Source organism: Centropristis striata, chromosome 1 (assembly GCF_030273125.1).
Source record: "Centropristis striata isolate RG_2023a ecotype Rhode Island chromosome 1, C.striata_1.0, whole genome shotgun sequence".
NCBI classification, from domain to species: domain Eukaryota; kingdom Metazoa; phylum Chordata; class Actinopteri; order Perciformes; family Serranidae; genus Centropristis; species Centropristis striata.
In genome coordinates, this window is record NC_081517.1 from 9,014,187 (window position 1) to 9,036,709 (window position 22,523).

The 22,523-nt window shown below is 38.4% G+C and overlaps 1 protein-coding gene across 1 annotated transcript in view; it reads left to right on the plus strand.

The window, feature by feature from the left end:
- Positions 1-4,425: 4,425 nt before the first annotated feature.
- LOC131968947 (potassium voltage-gated channel subfamily KQT member 5-like) overlaps positions 4,426-22,523 on the plus strand; it is a 40,053-nt gene continuing 21,955 nt past the window's right edge. The window contains exons 1-6 of the mRNA XM_059330028.1: positions 4,426-4,478; positions 4,909-4,999; positions 6,743-6,869; positions 13,314-13,489; positions 18,547-18,672; positions 22,126-22,236. Of these exons, the coding sequence (XP_059186011.1) occupies positions 4,426-4,478; positions 4,909-4,999; positions 6,743-6,869; positions 13,314-13,489; positions 18,547-18,672; positions 22,126-22,236 (684 nt within the window). The remainder of the gene's footprint in view (positions 4,479-4,908; positions 5,000-6,742; positions 6,870-13,313; positions 13,490-18,546; positions 18,673-22,125; positions 22,237-22,523) is intronic.

The following is a 22,523-nucleotide window of genomic DNA, read 5'->3' on the forward strand; positions in this document are numbered from 1 at the left end:
AGTTTGAGAAGATATACGCTTTATCTGTCAACATTAAATCACATTGTCACAATCATTTCATGGAAAAAATATATTGTTCCAACTTTATGGGGCATCCGTGTATATTTTCATGTGAAACCTAGTTGTGGGTATCTACAATAAACATTGCCACTGGTAAGAAATTCAACAATAGATATTTCCACTGATGAGAACTGATTTGTTGATATCAATAATACCAATGTTTTGTCACAGCCCTTGGTGAGACACACCAGGCGTCCATTGGCTATAATGTAAACCAATGTGCTGTACTATTACGCTTTGGGTGAAAGACATAGTATACGTAGCGTGAAGCCCCACTCAGGGTGGTAAGGAGGGGTGATGGGTGGGTCAAACAAATCCCAGACCTTGACCTAGGAGACTGGTGTTCTTGTCCCATGTGAAACCAATGGTCAGTGTTGTTATTAAGAGTCAATATATTGCTGCATTCAGTAGTTCTGTTTTTTTATCCTAACTTTATTCAAGCGGTTATTTGTGTAACCATTTCCTGTGAACACAGAAGTTTATTTTGAAACGCCACTGTGCATGTAACTAGTGGAAAGTGACACACTGTTCCTGGTAATGGCTAAACCCAAATCAAAGGTGCTCCATAAGCATTGGTGTTACACGTCGCATCTGTATCAGACATTGAGGGCCTCATTTGACTGGTGAGAAAGCCATTTCTCTATTTATTATTGCATTACTTTTCACATTGTTACTCTTATTTATCATTACTCTTATGCAATCTTTGTCATACAATCATTCCTTACCTACATGCCATCCCACAACACCAGCCAGTATCGAAGGTCAATGTACACTGAGGCACTGTACTAGTCATAATAATGAATGTTGTAATGTCTGTTAGTCCTAACATCGTCCACTGTCTTCTTGTAATGTTGTACTGTCCCATGCGTCTTTGTTATACACCTTTTGTCATGTTTTTAAATTAGTCAAAGATCCATTTAGTTTGAATTGAAGTCAATAGCAGAAGTTGACTAGTTGTGATTAAGTTACAGATAATTGCAATGAACATTCCTGCTGGAAGAAATGAATAGTTCATATCAATAATTACCTTTTTACTCATAAGTGTTGATAAAGTGTAGATATTGTTACTTCAAATTGCTCAAAATGATATTATGGAATTATAACTCATAAAAAAGCAATTGTCGATATCTATAGTTTTTATTACGTCTACTGCTTAAACAAAAAGACAAAGTTAAATCTATATAATACACAGACAGGGGCAGCTGTTTTTATCCACTGATCAAATTCTAAAAGATGACAGACAACAGGCTGTAATAGACAGTCGCGGTTTGTGAGCATTAGTCATTAGTCTTATAACCACAACCCTTTTTCCAAACAAATCAATTAAATTATGCAAATCAAAGCAGCACTTAGCACTTGTTCAGTGATGCTGGGTCTCTTTCTGTTTCTGTGTGAGAGGAGGAGTAGGAGGAGGAGGGGCTTTTGAAAGAGGTTATTTTGTGAGTGGGTGGAAGGACAGATGTCTCTACGTTGTGAGGGTGCATCTGTGTTTTCGTGTGGGGGGTAAACCAGCTTCATTTCCAGCCGCGGCTGTTTGGAAGGTTAAGGGCGATCACTTTGCTTGAAGTGCAGAACGAGACACTCCAGAATAATTCTCTCGCATATGAGCGCAGGGCATCATGACACACAGGGACCAAGGCTGCCTGAGAACACCCGTTTGTGGGCTTCATTAGTGAACTTGGTTGAGAGCTTAATGATGCTGTCAGGGTGCTTTTCAATTATTCTCTAGCCCCTTTTAAAGTAAATATATTCAAAATGGAAACACAAGTTTGGCTATGGAGGAAGGGAGTTGATTGTCACTCTGTAATTTTCGGTCTGACAACCTTGTAAGTGCGAGAGGCGTAGGTGTGCCGGTGACAAGGAGCGTGCTTTTCACATGACAGCACCACAATGGTTGTCACTAGATGTTTTCCTCCAATCAAATTCACATTATTAAAATCTTTGGAAATGTCAACAGAGCAAAACTTCCAACTTTTGATATGTAATGATTTTATTTCATTGTGAACCTCCGGCAGCTCTCTGAGCTGTGTGACAGAACAAGAGAAGAACATATAGGTTCAGGAATAATGACATAACCATATTCAAGGCTGTGGAAAATTCTGACCTCTATTTTGGCTTACTGGATGTCAGAGAGGTTCCAACTGGGGTCACAGCAGCACAGTCCTGTATGGCAGTAGTTCTCAACCTTTTTGAGGGGACCCCCAATTTAACACGCATGTTGTCCACGACCCCCGCTCACTGAACAGAATCTCACACGCACAGTTCAGATCACCCAAAAAAGAAACAAAATGACCAAAAAAAGGAAACAAAATGACCAAAAAAGACACAAATTGACCGGAAAAATGATCAAAAAAGACACAAAATGACCCAAAAAAGACACAAAATGACCAAAAAAGGAAACAAAATGACCAAAAAAGACACAAATTGACCACAACATAATCAAAGAAGACACAAAATGACCAAAAAAGACACAAATTGACCACAAAGTGATCAAAAAAACACACAAAATGACAAAAAAAAAAAAATGAAGTGACCAAAAAGACACATTAACACATGAACACTTTAACACAGTGGAGACAGAGCTGACTTCCAAAATGATTTGGAGACCCCCAGAAATCATCTTGCGACCCCAATTGGGGTCCCGACCCCAAGGTTGAGAATAGCTGCTGTATGGGACACTGACCCACTCTGCACACCCACCATTTTCACACTGGTGCCTTTTAAACACTACTCGAAATTCTGATGGACCTGATTTCAAGCTTGAAATACTTTTAAACTCTGCATACAGTGAGCAACTACTGTAGCTGGTGGAGCATTTCTTTAGCTAAAGAGCCAGATATTTCCTCTGGAGTTGGTAGAGACCAAAACAGAGCTAAAAGAGAGACTTCCTGGACTAACATTAATCAGTTGGACAGCAACATGACTCCAAATTAATAATATGGATAGAGGATATGTTGCTACACAAACAACTGTATGCTAACGAGCTTACTAAAAAGGTAATGATATCTGGATGTTTTGTTGATAACTAGTTTCCACTGCCCCCAAGTGGCTAAAAAAATCTGTTTCTGCAGGTTTTATGAAATGGAAACATTTGCTATTTTAACATGACAGAGCAAAGCTGCTTTGTTCAAGGGCACTTCAGTCCTGGAATTCTAACCAGTGACCCTGTATTCATATAGGTGCAAAATAGCCTCTATAACACGTGTTATCATTTATCACTGTGTGAATGTTTATTTTTCTTTACTTTGATGTATTACACTCCAATAATCAGGGCTTTCAACTTGAACAGGGAGTAGCCAACCAGTGGGGTCCGTGGGCCTGGAGACCCTGGACTCTCACCCAGTAGAACAGCGTTCATGTCCCATGTGAAACAAGCTTAAACGATGTGTTTTAAACATTCTTACAACCACAAGCCATACATGGATGTATATTGACGTGTGCATTACTTTTTTGAAAAAACGTGATATGGGTCGTTTTGACCAAAGGCCCATATGGGTCATAATGGGTGGTTTCAGCAGAAGCCAGCTGATAATTAAAAAAAGAAAAAAAGTGTAGTACTGTTGTTATATATATATGTGTGTGTGTGTGTGTGTGTGTGTGTGTGTGTATATATATATATATATATATGCATGACAAATTGTTAGTCAACCCTGTATCAGAAATCGTATTGAATAGTGAGTTAAGTGTATCGTTACATGTGTATTTGCAAATCACCACATATTTTTGTGGATATTACACAAATAAAAAGTACATGTATGTCGATAGGGAAGTATTTGGGGATCATAGTAGGCATTTGTGGATTGTCTTTTGTGAGTTATAGGTATTAAAGTCCAATAAAAACTTTGATAGGAGAATATCAGTTTGTCTGGAGGGTCATGGGTCTGAGATGAACTGAATATTTACAATGTTCTATTTAATGACTCACCAAGAAAGCTCATTATTTTTCATTAGCCCTGCCTTTTTCATTTCATCTTTTCATTTTGTCTCATTACCACTAGTTTTGTGCATAACACTGCCTTACATAGAGTACCTGTCCATACTGTCATATAGCCAGCTCAAGGTTTTCACAAATATAGATGCATAAGGGTTTTAGCTTAGCCAAAGGTCTGCAGAGAGAATTATTAATGTGTAACTGAACAAACATGACTGTAAAAAGCCATGTCTGCTGTCCTAAAGCTTCACGCATGTGGACCGATCTTTCTCCAGCGGGCTTAAGAGGAGATCTGAGCTGATAAAACACAGATGTGCTCTCACTGTTTAGCATCAAGAGCCACCGTAACTCTAAACGCCACGCTCCGATTTCAGACAACGACGTGTTTTTGGAAGATCTATGTGATGGAAAAAAAGCATGTTATGGTTATGAAGATGGAAGGCTACGGTTTCCTGGCGGAGGCAGCGACAGTCGGAGTGTGGAAATGGTCGGATGTTGCTTGTTTTCCAATAGCCGCAGTTTCACTGCTTGTTTCTTGCAAATCATGTTACACAAACAAGCATGATTAACTTGATATCTCAGGAAATTGAATAATAGTCAGGCTCATGGTTCACTGCAGAAAGGAAATAAGTTCTGTGATTGTGCTGCCAGGTTGTTCGTGTTCTGCTCTTCCTTCAGTGCCAGAATGGGTTCAACAGTTTGTCACAGAGGAAAACTGTTCCACTTTAGTGCACATTTCTGCGATCAACAGCGAATTTGTGAGCAGTGGAAATTATGTTCTGGAATTTGAGATTTGATCTGCTGGTCAGTGTGGTGGTTTGAGAGGTCAGACCATTGATGTCATCCTGTTTGGTTCCAGCTTTCTGTGTATGTTATATTGATGATTGTCTCCTTTGTTTTTCTGTTGTTGTGTTTAGGTTTATCCTGGTGTTCAGCTGCCTGGTCCTCTCTGTGTTCTCAACCATCCCGGCTCATCAGGACTTCTCCTCCTACTGTCTGCTCATTCTGGTAAGAAACCAGACAACATCATTGTCTTTCAACAAAATGACACCTTTACTTGCAGTTCTTATTTCCCTGTCATATACATTTTCAAACCTTTCTTTACAACATACACATATTAAGTGCCATATTTATTTAAACATTTTTTTAGTTAAGAAGCTAAATAGTCTAGTCTAACTAGGGTTGCAACTGTATGCCATTTTCATGGTACAATAACCAGCTCAGAAAATGTTATAATCTAATAAAAAATAATAAAATTTCAAGGAATATAGTATTACATTATTTATTACAATGATATTTGTAATGGGCTTTCTGGTTGACCAAACATTGTATTATAATTGAAACTTGAAACCTTTTTTGTGTGTGTGTAAAAGTCTCCATTTTAAAAGTAAATTAAATTATTATTATTTTTTTTTTAAAAAAAGCTTTGTTATTTGTTTGAACATAAGAAATTAGGAGGAGATAAGGAGAACTGCCCTTTAAAAAATTATCTTGAAAAACAAGTCAGCTATCTCTGCATGTGTGTGTGTTTGTGTGTGTGTAGACAACAGGTGTGATAACTGTCAGTTTTCTTTCTTTTTCGAGCCCAGAATTCCTGAAATCAGCCTGTAAATACCCACCATGTGTATATTTTTTGCAGACTCTGCATGACCTCAGTGTTCTTATCAGACACAAAACTATAAAGGACGGATATATACTGTAGATTGAAAACCTGAGGAGAGGTGTTAATTGCGATTTAACAGTTTACAAGGAGATGTTCAGAACTCAGTTATGAAATTGAAGAGTAACTCCTCTATAATAGAGAGCAGACAAAGCCGTCTAGATCCGTGGCTCATTTGTTTAAGTGTCTGCCCTCAAACTGCAAACTTTACTTACTTTAAGTGCTAATAACACTAAATGGAGTAAGAAAGACAGTGAGGAAAGACAGAACGAGCTGCTAGTGGGCACAAGAGCAGAAATTCTTTTGAACAGACTAAAAGTATGACTCAACCTGTTGTCATTAAAGCCTTGAACTGAAAGGAAACTTCGCTTTTTTATACAGTCCAGCATTTAATGCACACAATTGCACCTGCGGCACTAACTACCATTCCACAAATTTTGCTAATTGCATCTGCATTGTTCTCTAATGGGGGCTGAATCAGTGTGTGTTTGAATTAGCAGACAAACCGTCACACTCATTGGCTGATACAATGCTTTTTCAGCCTGGTGTTAATTTTTAATTTTTTTAATTTATTTTTTTTGTCAAGTTTTTATTAACAAATTTAATAAAACATTTAAAATAAATACAAGCAAACCAAACACAAAGCTGCCTGGGGAGTAAACACTATTGTGCTATACTACTTACAATCATTTAGAATGGTATATCTTTCAATCATTATTCCAGTCCAGTGTCAGTGTTTAGAGTCCTGTATAGGGTCCATTTTTTATATTTCCTCTCCAGTTGTGTTTTCTGCAGCCTCAATGTATGTGTCAATTTTTCCATTAAAAAGATTTCTTCCACAATTGTTATCCATTGATCCTTTGTTGGTGGTGTTTCCTTTCCCCAGTTCCTAGTGATGGCTTTGTTGCCTGCCCTCAGCAGCACTTTGATCAGATATTCATCATGAGTGATATCAATCTCTTCTGTGAATTTAACCTGTTGTTCATTTTAATAGTAGAAACATTGCAAGTGTCATATGTATATGAAATGTATTGTCTGATATATAATGGAAAACCACATTAGTATCCATATGTTTCTGTCTTTTTGAACAGGAGTTTGTGATGATTGTGGTGTTTGGCTTGGAATACATCATCCGTATCTGGTCGGCAGGATGCTGCTGTCGCTACAGAGGGTGGCAGGGACGACTCCGCTTTGCCAGGAAGCCTTTCTGTGTTATCGGTGAGCACACCTTTTTGTTGAGTCTTTCTGGTGGAAAAAGGCACAAATTATATCCCTCCCTGTAGAACCTGATAATGTAATAAATTCCCGATAATGTAATAACCCCGATAATGTAATAACCCCGATAATGTAATAAAAATCTGCACTTGAGTCCATTGAAAATGTAATAAAACCTGATAATGTAATAACTTCCCGATAATGTAATAAAGTTCATTTCCCAATAATGTAATACACTTTTTTACCAATAATGTAATAAAGTATAACAATAATGGGAGGTTATTACATTATCAGGTTAGCCTTCATTTCACAAGTCCTGATAATGTAATAATTCCCCAATATTGTAATAATTTAACAGCAGACCACCCATTACTTGGGTTCAAGTGGTGATACTGTGTAGGCAACTCTAGCTCAAGAGCTCTAGCGCCACCAACAGGTCAAAGTTCAATGTTTTAATAACTTTTGACCCGTTTTTCACAAACGAGGCATCCATGACACACGAATGTATTCAACAGCTTCTTGAAATCTAAAAGTGCTTGATGTTATACTTTATTACATTATTGGTAAAAAAAAAAAGTGTATTACATTATTGGGAAATGCACTTTATTACATTATCGGGAAGTTATTACATTATCAGGTTTTATTACATTTTCATTGGACTCAAGTGCAGATTTTTATTACATTATCGGGGCTATTACATTATCGGGAATTTATTACATTATCAGGTTCTACACTCCCAAAAATGAATCTTTCCAGCACCATTTCCTCTCCTTTGTTGTGTGCACTTTCAGCTTTCTTCTACTTGCCCTCTAGTGGAGCCCAGCTGTGCTGTCTTCATTCTGATGTTAGACATAAGCACTTCTCCACAGCACGCTATTGACCATGGTTTGCTCGTGTCATTTACAGTTGTGGTCAGAGCTCATAAGAGCAGAGAGCGCTTACGTAATGAGGTTGCATTAAGTGACTTTTATTCTTTCCACTGTTTAGACATGGAGCTTTCTGCTCCTTCTTGGAAACTACAGTAGGGGGCTCAAAGGGAGAGAGAGCGGGGCTAAGAGGTCACGCAGGGTGACTGAGCTCACGTCGTCACACTTATGTGAGCAAAACAAAAGGGTGAAACTAAAGCAAGAGAGAGAGAGAGGCAGGGAGTGTTAGACAGCATGAACTAATGAGAGAGATAATGGGATAAAGTGAGAAAATGAAAGAGAACATGAGCAGTAGAGAGACAGATGGAGGTGATGCAGTGACACATGGTGATCACTCCCATTATGTGTTTGTGGCTTTGACACATAATTAGGTGTCATGTAGCTTTGCTGTGTTCTTGCTCTCTTACAGAGAGAAACCCTGTGACTGTGACTTATATATATGCTGTACTTCTCACATTGTGTGATGTCATCAAATTTAACAAGCGTACAAGAAGGGGATTATGGGAGTATAAAAACACAACTACAACGTGAACATGTATGGTTTGTGGTTTCCCTTCAGTCCCCGTCCGTCTGTATATGTATATGTATATATGTCCATCCAGCCTAAATTGCTTCATATTTGAAGAAAAATATATTCCTCCACTTAGACTCAAGGATGATCTGATTAGGTGTTGGTGGTCAGAGGTCAAAGGTCATGGTCACTGCAAGCTCACATCTTTTCCATTCTTGTGAATGTGATATATCAGAAAACGCCTGGATGGATTTTCTTTGAGATCGGCACAAACTTCCACTTGTACTCAAGGATGTTCTGATGAACTTTGGTGGTCAAAGGTCAAGGTCTCTGCTCTGTGACCTCATATAGGTCCCATTCTTGTGATTGTGGTATATCAGCAACACCTTGAAAGAATTGAATCAAACCTGGCACAAGTTCGTCAAACTTGAGGATGAAATTATCCTTAGCTGAGCCTGACAAAATACATTTCAACCATAATTCATAATGTTATGTAAAATCACTTTTCTGGCCATTATTCATCACAAAAACTCAAAAGAGAAGGGGAAACATTTGGTTTGACACTGAATTTGTGACACTATTCTTGGGTGCCCACCTTCAAACTGTGGTGAATGTATAGATCTCCTGAGCTACCTGCCTGAAAATGTGTTTAAGCTTCCATGTTTTAGAATCTGTAGCTTCTTTGCTCTAACATCCACATTTGAAGCATTGTCTACTGTCATATGAGTCTGGACATACATGGATGTAAACTGCAACTTGACTGGTTGGCTGGAGGCATACAACTACAAGGCAGTGGTTCTAGTTCTACATTGTATTGTATTTATTTTTATTGTCTTGTATTATATATGTATGATCAAACACTAATATGGTGTAGTTTTCTATATGTTCAAGTGCGTCAACACACATATTTGAGTCCCAGCATGAACATAATTGACTCACTGGAGCCAATTACACCACAAGCGGTGTAATCGGTTGTCCGCTGCAGTCACATAAAGCCAGTTAGGACTCCTTCATTATGGACACTCCCTGAGTACTGAGAAGGAATCACAGCAGTCGACAGCCTGAATGAATGGCCCCTGCTGCACAGCATTATGAAATGTGTCTGTAAATGTCCTGAAATATCATGTGACATCAGACAATGCTCCTGATATGTTTATCTCAGAACGCTTCATGCTGTGGATGGGTTGTAAAAGAAAAATAATGACCTTGAATTATCATTTAATACTACTAAGATAGGGAAATTTGTTTTTTTTATTTTCTGCTATTATATTTCATAGCTTTTTCAATGGTGATTTTGTCACTTTGGAATAACAGAATGATGACACTGTGCACTGGGAGGCAACATGGGAAATCAGTGCTACACCTCCAATGAAAATGCATCGATTTGGCTGCTTGAGAGATTAGAGGACTGAATTTCTTTTAGTTAACTTCCAACAGGCTTATTTCTTCTATGGGTTACTCTGCCTTCATTAATCAAGATGGAAATATGGTACTGTATTTTTGTGGTGGTGACATACGCTGTTGAAAAGTATGCATCAAACTTTGGTCACTATGGACGCCATTTGTTTATTGGTTTATTTGGCTGATTACAACGGTTGATTGAATTAACAGTTGATGATGGTTTGAATTGGGGTGGGGTGGGGTGGGGGGGGGGGGTGCAGTGGATGGATGGGGGTGCGGTGGGGGTGGCATGGTGAATTTTTTAGGTGTACATATACCCGTTTTCAACCAAGGCATTTAGAGGGCTGGTTCGGAACTAGTGCCTAATCTCAAACCAGTTCTTCGTGTTTCGACTGCCAAAGAACCAGCTCTTAGCCAGGAGAACTGGTTCCAGAGCGGCACCAACTCTTTGCTCATTTTGAGCCATTAATCGCTTACATCAGGGAGAACAGGCTGCAACAAAACATCTCAATATAAGATGAAGACATCAAAACAACAAAACTTTATTTCATTATTTTCTTACTTCTTTGTCTTTGCACAAAATGTACACACTTGCTGTACATTGACACATGTGGAACAGTATGCCTCTGCTCTTTTTTATCTTTAGTCATGACAACTTTTTAGTGATAAACCTATTTTACACTGGGGACATGCAGTGGCACTGGATTTCACTCCCCATTCATTTCAGTGAGGAACGGAGTGAGATGTATTCACAACCAGTTTCAATCATACCCCAGCTCAGTCGCACAACTCAAATTCATGGACACTGATAGTGGTTATAACCTATTAACAAAGTGTTTGATAAGAAGCTGTGTAATTTACAGCTTATGGAATGCTGTTGATCAGTGTAGCTTCTGTAGTTTGCGCCTACCACCCTGCCCACTGTATCTCCTCTCCTGACGGGTTTGCTACAGCTCAGCAAAATACCATATAATTGCATCTTCAAGTGCAACTTGACACCCTGTTTATTTTGTACGGACCCCCTTCACATGTTCAAAAAAATGCATTCACAACTTCATAAGTGACACATGCTCCCCTGCCACCTCAGAATGCGATTGACACATGAGAATTTAATGGAGATTTAGCAAAGTGAGATGGATTTCATGGAGTGAAGGCTTGTAAGTGGAATTCACTGTTGGAGGTGCTGATAACAGCAAAGCCTTGCTGCCAGAAAAAACATCTAGCTGTTTAAAAAGTGTAAGTTTCACCATATAGCCAGTTCTACGGGATTCCCTATCTCATGGAGAACTTTCTTTAAACTGCTTAAGTTGCTGCATTAGCTTTACATTAACTCAGTGAGGTTTCAGCAGAGGGAATGTGCAGAATGACAGAAGAGGGGACATAAATGAGTGGTGGTAGCATTTTAAATTTGCCGCACACACTGATCAGCACTGTAGATTACTTGCTTTTAATAGTATTTTTATTACTGCCTCTCTCAGCTACATGCTTGCAATCTTTCCATTCTCAGAATTACTGGATTTCCTCTAGAAAAATGTAAACGTCTATTGCTATCAATGCTATAAAATAGGAGCTGGATCCAAGGGAAGTGTAATTAAGTGACTGTAGACTACATGTAATTTACTAACTCAAAAAGGGGACTTTGTGCCCTGGTGAAATGTCCATGTGGACCAGGTCACTAAATCAGAGAAAGTACAGTAAAATAGGTTATGCTGTCAAACTGAGTTTTTAATGGGACAGAGAGATAGGAGATGGTGGAGATGGAAACCTGCTTGTTTCTCCAGTTTGCCATGTAAACATCGGCCATGTAAACAGTAATGCACCAGGTGCAGGCACACCTGGTTTATGAAGGGAGATGACACTCTGGTTTGATTCATGTTACACCCGAAATACACCTGATGCCTAATTAAGAGGCCAAGTACAACCCCTTTGCACCTTGCATCTTCTTTGTGCACTTGCACCATGAACTTTAGACCACAAACACAAATACATTAAAAAAACTAAACAAACCAATAAAACATTGTTTTTGTTTGTGACATTTAGGAAGGAAGCAGTATTTAACCCTTTTGATTGAAAGTTTGTTGTCCTATGCACATTTAATGAAATGGGGACATGCCATTGCCACAGACACTGATGCTCAAATTCACAAACACATTAATTCTTCTGTCATTCACTTTCCTCATGTTTTTCTCTCTGCACTTTCAAAGCCACTCAACCCACTGCCACCCTGCAGGTGCCCCGCAGACCTCACCTCCTGGGTGTCATTAATGTATTTTTCATAGTGCTGCTGCTGACTTTTCCCCTTTTCCCTACCCCCTATATGGGTCCTCTATGGGTCAGGTGCTTCATGGTTTATAAAAGAAGACATTAGACGCACCTTGGTCAGCATTTTCTCATTTAAAAAAACAGGTTCTGCAGAAGGACAGGAGCTGACAGGATGGTTTTATATAAGTAAAAACCCTCATACAGAACAGAGTGAACTAGATAGCACCACTCAAGGGCAGAGTTTAATGATGCATGGTTGACATGGAATATTCAGGGACATTTATTAGAAAGCTAAGCCCTTTGAGATGAACTATCTCATTTTCAAGTGGGTCCTTAACACACACATACTGTAAATGAAGTACAATATATGAAGCAAAATAACAAAAATAAAATTAAACATACAAACATGCATACAGTAAATGTACACATAATCATACAGAGCTATATATGTACATTTACGTATGTAAATATAAGGATGACATTCTGTGCATACATATGCTCTGGGTGAAAATAATATTCTTTACAGAACAATTACTTCTTCTCCACTGTTCTGTTTGTGTCCACAGTGATATCAATGTGGAAGCCAGGGGACTTATATAGACATAAAGAATGTATATAGGAAGAGTACATATTACATTATGGTACTGTTGATGCCTATGGCAGATTATGTCAACTCCAGTAATATGAAGCCTTTGTTGGGATAATTTGTCACAGTAAGGGGTGAGAGTGAGGTGACAACAGTGAGTTGCTGTTATTGTAGCAACATGATAGACATCAAGCCAGTCCCAGATATTCTGACCTCCAGGCTCCGATGAGCCATCCTGCCTGTCTGCTTTAAGGGCCAGTTTCACATTACAATCAATATTAGTGAGATATACTTGCCTTTAGGTTGATCTTTTTAGCTATCAGCATGGACATTTCTCTGCTCCTATGACAAGTCCTTACTTTTCCTGTCTGTTCTTATGTGCATAAGGGTGAGTAATCTATTTATAGGACTCACTGTTTCCTAGTATTTTGGTGACACAAATACTGCTTTTGCATCTTTGAGGCCATACACAATTCAAATGAAGTCTCAGGTGACTTGAATTACATGAGTGTCCATCAGCAATGCAAGAAAAATAATTAAAATAAACGACATGAACACAGAGATGACAAATGTCATAATGTCATATGTCATAAAAAATAAAAGCATATTAAGTGAAGCCATGTTCTCAATATTATTTCCATTCCATCATTGTACGGAATTTATAAAATTAAATGTATGGACGTGATGCCAGATATACTGTATTTTGTGTCTGGGGTTGAGTCATCGTTGTCCCCTGTGTGTATTTCCTCTCCGCCCTCCAGATATCATAGTCCTGATAGCATCGGTGGCGGTGGTGTCAGCAGGAAGCCAGGGCAACATCTTTGCCACGTCGGTGCTGCGGAGCCTGCGTTTCCTGCAGATCCTACGCATGGTGCGAATGGACCGAAGAGGAGGCACCTGGAAGCTTCTCGGCTCTGTGGTCTACGCACACAGCAAGGTGGGCCGCCACTGATCAATGGACAATACACATACACGCTTGTTGTTGTTGTTGTTGTTGTTAGCTATAGAACGAGATCCTGTGGAACTAACAAGGTTTCTTGCTGATGCCTGCCAACAAGGGGTCTTGACTTGGGGAGCTCCAGTGTGATGTCCTTAACAATGGACTGTATATAAAGCATGGCAGCTCCCCAAAAGTGAAGCCAAAACATTTCTGTCGCCCCCTGGAACATGAGCCAAATTACAAAATTCAGGTCAGGTGGGTTTATGGGTAGGAATAAATCACTACAGCACAGACTCTTGGTCCAAATGACGTCACCAGCACAGGAGGCGCCTGTATCCAGGATATAGGTGTTAGAGTTCGGGCTTTCTTGCAGAACAGATGAGAGGAAAGTAAAATCCTTTTGACTATTTATTTAAGACAATAACAAAAGAGTGAGCATGTACATGGACCTTCTCTGTTCAGAAATCACAGGCTGCTAAGCAGTTAGCTGTAACCACTTCCCAGAAAAGGATGCCGATTCTTACTTTTACACAGTTTTATCATGTAAATGTGCGACTATCTGATTGGTTAAAACTGTTGGGGCAGCACCATGGTTTAGACTCGGCCCGCCCATTTCGTTGGCACACAGGCTAGTCCTAGCCTCTTGGTGCTTCAGCTTCCGGTCACAGCCCTGTGGAAGGAAAAAAGCTAACAGCACACTTCTGTATCTTGTCTAGTGTTCGTCAGTGCCTATCTCCACCTGGGCCCATGGCCTTGAATTGGAGCACAAAGAGTGCTTCAGTTTTCATCTGCTTGCCCTCAAATATGTAGTTTTGTTATCAGTATATTCTTTCTTTTGATACTCCATATTTCTGTGTGCTGTGCCTGGCACATAAAATGTGTTCCATGCTCCGCCAAATGCATTTCTAAGCAGCATTTTTGCTTAAGGTCATAATGCAGATTATTGCTATTTTTATTAATCTCTAACATAGGGCGCACAGGAATGAGTTCTTAAACCAGGAAGTAAGTTAGCATTTTAGCGCTCGCAGGTCTATCCTCTCAAATTCAATGAGGATTTTCAATGGGGTTTTGGTTAAAGCCTGAAATAAGGTCTGCGGTTAGCACAAGAGATGTTTGCATTTTATTGTATGACATAAAATATGTTAGTAAATACCCCCGTTTTTACGTGTCCATAAAAAGACGGTTGCTAACAAGTGGCTAAATGAGACTACAGTGGTTGTCGGTGACATTAAACGTTATCATGTTGGACACGGATGACAATTTTAGCTTGTCCAAACGGCTGGTTAGCTTGAAATCACGTGACTGTGAACTCACTATAGCATAGTGTTAGCTTTTTACTTTCGTCAGCTGCATTAATGCTTCAAACATCATAAAAGTGGTGTTTATTTGTGAAGATTATCCTGCTGAACAAAACACGTAAGCATCAGAAACGTGTGTTTGCCACAGAGCTTATTTTCTGTGGAATGCAAAAATCACCTCACCCTGACATTGCTAATTTATTGGCTTACAAAAAATTTTAATTTCGTTTCCTCTCTTTTTTTGGCTTCATTTCTGTACAGTTGGAGGAAGTGGAGATGTTTTGTCTATTTTATATACGGTCTATGTCCTAAACTCACTAAACCAATATGCTGCTCCATACAGTACTGTAGATAAAGTACAGTATGTTTACATACATGGTAATAACTTAATTCAAAGATGATATATGAGTATTGTGATGAAATTAAAGTAGGCAAAGTCACTTAAATGCACGTAAATTTCAATTTTGTTTTCCATAGTACAGAGGCATATAAAAAGTTTTGGTTTTATCCAGGTAAGTCATGATACCACAAATTCCATAGTCATTACCAATACCAGTAAGATTCATGGATTGTTGATTGCAGCACAGAGCGACACTGGGAATCCCCAGTTTCCAGTGGTAGTGTAAAGAAAAACAGGGACCACCATGTTTTTAGAATTAAGGCATCGACTTGGTAGTTTGTTCATGAGACCTCTAGATTCATTCCTATTTTTATCTGCGGCTGCCCCTTTAATGTCAAAGATTGAAACCATCAGAGAGTCAGGGTCAACTCTCATTTAGTCAGTTCAGTCCCTGTCATTGGAAACAGAGCAAGGTGGGATAACAGGCAATGTCAAATCAATCAAATCAATCCACAGGCCTGTTATGAATCCTACCTGAAGCTCTATAAGTATACTGTATATTAAGATGTTGATTCATTTTTATTTTTAAAGTCATAGTTAGTGTTGGTGTATATTTATAAGAGTACCGTGTATGTGTAACATTTTTCCCTCTTATACAGGATATGAAAATGGGATGTACAACTCATTATAAACACATTTTAACATAATTAATATTATATATTAGACTATACAGCAGTACATTCCATATCTCTACTGATCAATCAAATTGTACACATTTAAAAAACTGAGATTTCGATGTCTTTTTGGATTATAATGCAGGTGTAGTTGGGATATAAATATTGTGAAAGTATCAAAACACTCAATCCACAAAGAAATTCATGCAGACTGTATTCAGAAACTGTGGCTTTAAATTAGCCATCAGGAAAATAAAAACAATACATAAAACAATAAATAAAACAATTCAAGTTGAGCAAAAAGACTCAAAAGTTTTATTTGCAGAGTAAAATCAATTAAAATAGGACACAGTATAGTGCTTGGTTGAAGTACCTGACAGAGAAGTAGGAGACAGGATCTTTTTATACCATAATCGTGAATAGACGTGACCAGACAGGAAGTCTATCAGAGTGTGAAACGTTCTGCGTCCTAGCCTCAGAGAGAGGGGGTGTGTGAGGGGTCATGAGCAGAACTGGTAAAAGGTTCTGTGGTTAGGTTTGTGGGTGAAGCTGTGTGTGTGCAAAGTCAGAAATCAACATGCATTAACAATAGAAAATGAGTGTCATGAATGTGTCGAAATTCATGTGGTGGAGTATTCAGTTCAACCATAAAAGGGAATGATAACACATAGATACACAGAATACAAAGTTTGCTATTACACAGTTATATTCAGAGGAACTAATGTGGTTTTTTGTGTAATGTAATGTGATTTTTGAGCTTAATATGTCCCTTTTAATGTCATCCATTTAATATAGAAAGGTAATGGAAAAAATGTGGTGTTTTAGAAGTATTAGACCTGGAGTTGGTATTGAAATATTTGGAGCTCTTACTCTTTTCATTGCCTTTCTTACTTCAACTCACTCATCTCTCTCTGTTTTCTCTGACCTCGATCAACCTACACAAATTCACAAAGTTCTTTTAAATCCTCTTTCAGATTAAAAGTACCTGAAGCAAGGACAGGTCATTGCTGCTGACATAGTGCTTCTTTGCTGACTTCTCTTTAACAAAGCAGCACATTTCCACTCAATAGTTGATGTCACATTTTAAATGAAAGGTCCAAATAATGGAAGCCTGTATATGTATTAAGGATGTGTTTGGTAAGGGTTTTTCTCAAAGTTTTCTTTTTGGCAACTTTAAATGATATATGGAAGTCTCTGCCCATTGTTTCCAATACATCCTGACTGAACATTTTGCCCCAAACAACTAATTATGGATTCAGTTGCAGATATGTTTTGTTTTAACATATCTTTTTCTGCGGCTGAGTTTAAGCCTTTTTCTCTTACTTGTGAGCCTCTAAATGCTCTGCTGGTTAACTAGTTAAAGACTTCTTGTCCCAACAGTTAACTAATGAGGCTCTACAAGCTCTGCTAGTTAAGTAGTTAAACTTCCTGTCCTTACCAGTTAACTAGTGAGGCTCTACACGCACTAATAGTTAACTAGTTAAATCATTTTTGTCATTACCAGTTAACTAATGATGGCCAAAATGCTGTGCTAGTTAACTAGTTAAAGCATTTTGTCCTTACTGGTTAACTGGTGAGGCTCTACATGCTCTGCTAGATTAGTTAAATACTTCTTGCTGTTACCAATTTATTAATGAGGGCCAACATGCTCTGCTAGTTAACTAGTTACAGCATGTTGTCCTTACAGGTTAACTAGTGAGGCTTTACATGCTCTGCTAAACTAGTTGAATACTTGTTGTCGTTACCAGTTTACTACAGAGACTCTACATGCACTAATAGTTAACTAGTTAAATCATTTTGTCATCACCAGTTAACTAATGGGATGCAAAATGCTCTGCTAGTTAACTAGTTAAAGCATTTTGTTCTTACTGGTTAACTTGTGAGGCTCTACATGCTCTGCTAAACTAGTTGAATACTTATTGCTGTTACCAGTTAACTAGTGAGGCTCAAAATACACTGCTAGTTAACCAGTTAAAGCATTTTGTCCTTATAAGTTAACTAGTGCGACTTTACATGCTCTGCTGTTTAACTCATTAAAGCATTTTGTCCTTGCCAGTTAACTAGAGAGGCTCAAAATACACTAATAGTTAACTAGTTAAATCATTTTGTCCTGACTGGTTAACTAGTGAGGCTCTACATGCTCTGCCCAACTAGTTAAATACGTCTTGTCGTTACCAGTTAACTACAGAGGCTCAAAATGTTTAGTTGAACCTTTACTAGTTAACTAGTCAACTAGTAAAATTTAAAGACTCTAACTAGAGAGCATTGTGCTTGCACTACTTAAAGTGGTGGAGGAAATTGACATCTGATACCAACGATATGGAATAAATGCTCAAATGACTTTCCATAGAGTCGAGTCATCTGCTTTGTGGTCAGAGCTCACTGTTTGACCTGCTGGAGGGCACATTAGATGAAAATGCTGTGAATGCCAGCCTGATGACTTTAACACCATCTGCTCTTGTGCACTTTTGTATTGTGGTGACTTTTAAAGGCTCTCACCATACTGTTATGGCAAAAGGGACAGTACCTGTGTGTTACAAAATAATCTCCAGATTTAAAACAAAGATTTACTAAAGGGTCATAATGTTCATTTGCGTCACCTGGTCGTTCTGTTAAATAGAATGCCCTCAAAGTTCATAGAAAAGCCGATTTGGGTAGATCAGCTGTTCATATACCAAAGTGGTTGTGCATTAACAGCATTTTCCGTGATTACTCTCTGAAAGCTTTGACCTCTGTCTGCAGGAACTGGTAACTGCCTGGTACATCGGATTCTTGGTTCTCATCTTCTCTTCGTTCCTCGTCTATCTTGTGGAGAACAAGTTCAACAAGGACTTTGCTACCTACGCTGATGCTTTGTGGTGGGGAACGGTGAGTTGGGAGGAATATGTGAAGCTCTGCTTGCCAGGGCACAGTAAACATGTTGAAAGGTTGAGTTTAATATCTGCCATACAAATTTTCATTCCACTTCTGAATTGATTTCTTTTCACAGCCTCTGTCGGGTTTCCATCTCAAAGTTACACTTCTTACAAGTCGGAACTGTTATCTCTTCACATAAATGGTTCCTGCATTAGATGTTAATATTTTCCTCCTGCTCAGTTTGTCATTGCCTCTGAGCATTGACAGCTCCTCCATAAACATTAGCCCTGCGTGGCTCCATTAACCACCATTTTCATACTGGCTCAAAATATCATAATGATACCAAATGGCTGCAGCCGCCTTTGTCATACAAGGCAATCAGAGCCTGAATGAAAGATAATCCAGACTGATCAGTGTGCCAAAACAGACAGATAGATAGATATGTGTAGATAGATGGACAGATAAAACACACAGACAAACAGAGTACTGAAGAGAAGCAGTGCCAGTTCCAGCCCACATTCAGCTTTGTTTGCTCCTGTCATTAAAGACTGAATACACTTATATTTGTATATTACATGCTCCTTTTCAGTCTCCTGCTGAATACATGTGAAAAACTCTTTTCATGTTTTGATGTGCTAAGTACCATCACGACGAAACATTATCACAATCAACTGTTTTTCTTCTTTTATAAAAAAGTAATTCATCTGCTCCTTCTTTTATCAAAGCATTTAAATGCTCTCTTTGGTTCAATGCAATCAGTCAAATGTAATGTAATATTGTTAGAATGGCCTTTTATTGTGTCTTCACATATTCACTTATCTGCAAAAATTCAATACGATTATTTATCATCTTTTAATGGAAACCTATCGTGATGAAATCATATATGCAGATCTACAATTACCCCATGTAAATTGATGATACACTAGCCCCAATTTCTCAGAAAATATGATATGAAATAATTTGAGGGAATATATCAAGATTGTGGTTTTATTTTGAAATCACACTCATCACCACTCCAATTGAACACCAGTTCAATGTGAATGACAAACTGGACTCCAACTGGGAACCTTCCAGTCACAAGCTTGTACAACCTTTATACTCCATTACCCAGAATACAATAGTGCATACAGCTAGATCAGGACAGGGTTCTGCAGATCCTGCAGAATAATGGTTACCTATATAGGATACCTATATTTGTGTGCAGGCATGTAAACAAACATATGAACAGATACAAACATACATACATACAAACATACATACATACATACATACATACATACATACATACATACATATGTACATACATACTTATGTACATACATACTTATGTACGTACATACATACATACACACACACACACACACACACACACACACACATACACACACACACACACACACACACACACACACACACACACACACGCACACACACACACACACACACACACATACATACATACACACACACACACACACACACACACACACACATACATACATACATACACACACTGAAGTTCCTAATTAAATGAGAAATTAAATTTGTTGAGTATTCATTTCATCCAGAATTCTAAAAAATATTTTTATTAACTAAATTACCAGAAAACATGTCATATAATGATACATATATTGAGATATTCAATTAAGCATATTGGGATTGAAGACTTTGGCCAAATCACCCAGTCCTCAGCCCAATATCACAAACATCTAACCTAATAAAACATTGAACAGTGTTTAACGGACACCACAATCATTTTCTGGGATATTAAATAATGCATTTATGACCAGAATAGCCTATGTACAGACGAATAACAATAATAATAATCAATAATATAAACACATTCCTGTCTACAGTTTGAATACACAATGCAGGTTATTATTCCTATGCAGGTGTTTTTTAAACAGGTAACTGCCATCAGAGAGAAACCACTTATTATTATTAGTGCATGTCTGTATCTGTGCACACACAAACAGCTGTTAAAGCCGACCAACAGCTGATCCAGCTGTGATCTGCTGCCGCCGTCATTAGAGACAGATGTTGCTTCACGTTAAAACTTTCCTCTGTCCTTGCCTGGTTTCCTTGTGTCTCTCCATGCATCCCCGGTGGGCGGGACTATGACGCAAGGAAAAGACACAAGTGAGGGAAAATGCGGATGCAATTAAGGATCATGGGATGCACCCATAGAATGTGAATGGGTGAATGTGCTATCACAGTGACAAAATCTGTCCACAGACAGACATAAACAGACTCACAAGGTAAAAAACAAAGATCGATTCTGGATGACGTCAAGTAGCTTCCAGGTGTCTTGAGGCAGCAAGAGACTGAGCCCCATGACCTTCTCTCCACCATGTAACCTGCATGGAGGGTAGACTACAGAAACACACAAGAAGCAATACTGAAGCACATCTTCTAAAGAAATAGGAGAAAGAAGAAACACCCTGAGAGGCTGAATCTCCTGAAGGAAGGTGACTCAGAGCCAACATGTGGAATAAGACCACAGCCAGCAGAGAAAGAGAGGTCCAAGGAAAGAGAGGTCCAAGGAAAGGCCATGGTTCAGCACAAAGAAGCCTGAGTTATAGGTTTATAGATTTAAGCATGTCTTCACACATAAAGGACAAAAAGAATCCACATGCTGTGCTTCAAAGACCTTTTTTATTAGGCAGAATAAATATTTCAGCTACAGGCTTTTATCGTTGTTCTTGGAACCAAGGCCACACAGTCCAGGCTCGCTCCACACAGGAGATCACTCAGCCTGCTCCGCCTGAAGGCATCATTTCAAATGCCTCTGTGTAGAACAAAAAACATGAAAATATAATACAGATATGCACCGGAAAAACACAAGATTGCAGGTAGTTTGGACAAATATTTGTGATTAGTCTAACTAACCCTTATATTTTAAGTATTTTCAATCATTTTCCAATCACACTAACACTAACACTGTTGCGTATGTATTTTCATTTAGGTGTGCCACAGCTGAATCCATGAGCCTTCTTAATGTAAAATAATTCCTTCAGAATGCACTGCCACCACCGAAAAACACAGCAATTTTGTTTTTGCTGCAGAAAGAATGAAAATTGAAAATTAAAATCAATTTTAAAATGCCTTATAAGGCGTTTGGGCTTTCTAAATCCTTCAAATAAATGTTATAAGCAAATGTGTTTGAATAAATGTCAATGGGATGCCAATAAACCAAATTCAAGAAGAGGCTAAAAATAAAAATAATTTATTAAGCATTGATTAGTTGCAGCTTATAAAACCCTGATAAAGGGTGTCTAATAAGAAAATGATTCCAAAAACCAACATGTTTTTAAGGCACAACCTCCTGTTAGCTGTTTTATGGGAATATGTTATTAATCAAATAAATTGTTTCCTGGGCTCACAGTGTATTGGTGTCATATCTTGTTTTGAAGATTTTTTCTCTCTCATGTGTATAAATCACCTTAATATGTGCATTTTTCACAGATCACCCTGACAACCATTGGTTATGGGGATAAGACACCAAAGACGTGGACAGGACGGATGCTGTCTGCAGGGTTTGCCCTCCTGGGAATCTCCTTCTTTGCCTTGCCAGCTGTAAGTCTACATTATTCAAGTAAATACTTTATTTTTTAAGTGACAGAGAGCAGGCAGGTTCCTTATTCTTATTCTGCCAGATCAAGTTGTGAAGATTTGATTGGCTGCAAGATCAGTGTCAATTAATTTGATATTTGTTTTGGTTCACATTTGATTGCAGGCCTGGGAAATGTATCTAAAGGAAATATTTACTTTATCCGGGACAAGTTGGCCTAATTGTTGTACAGTGGCAGGAAGTGGAGAGGCATAGTCTATTCTGAATACAGTCTATAGTTAACTGCTTCACT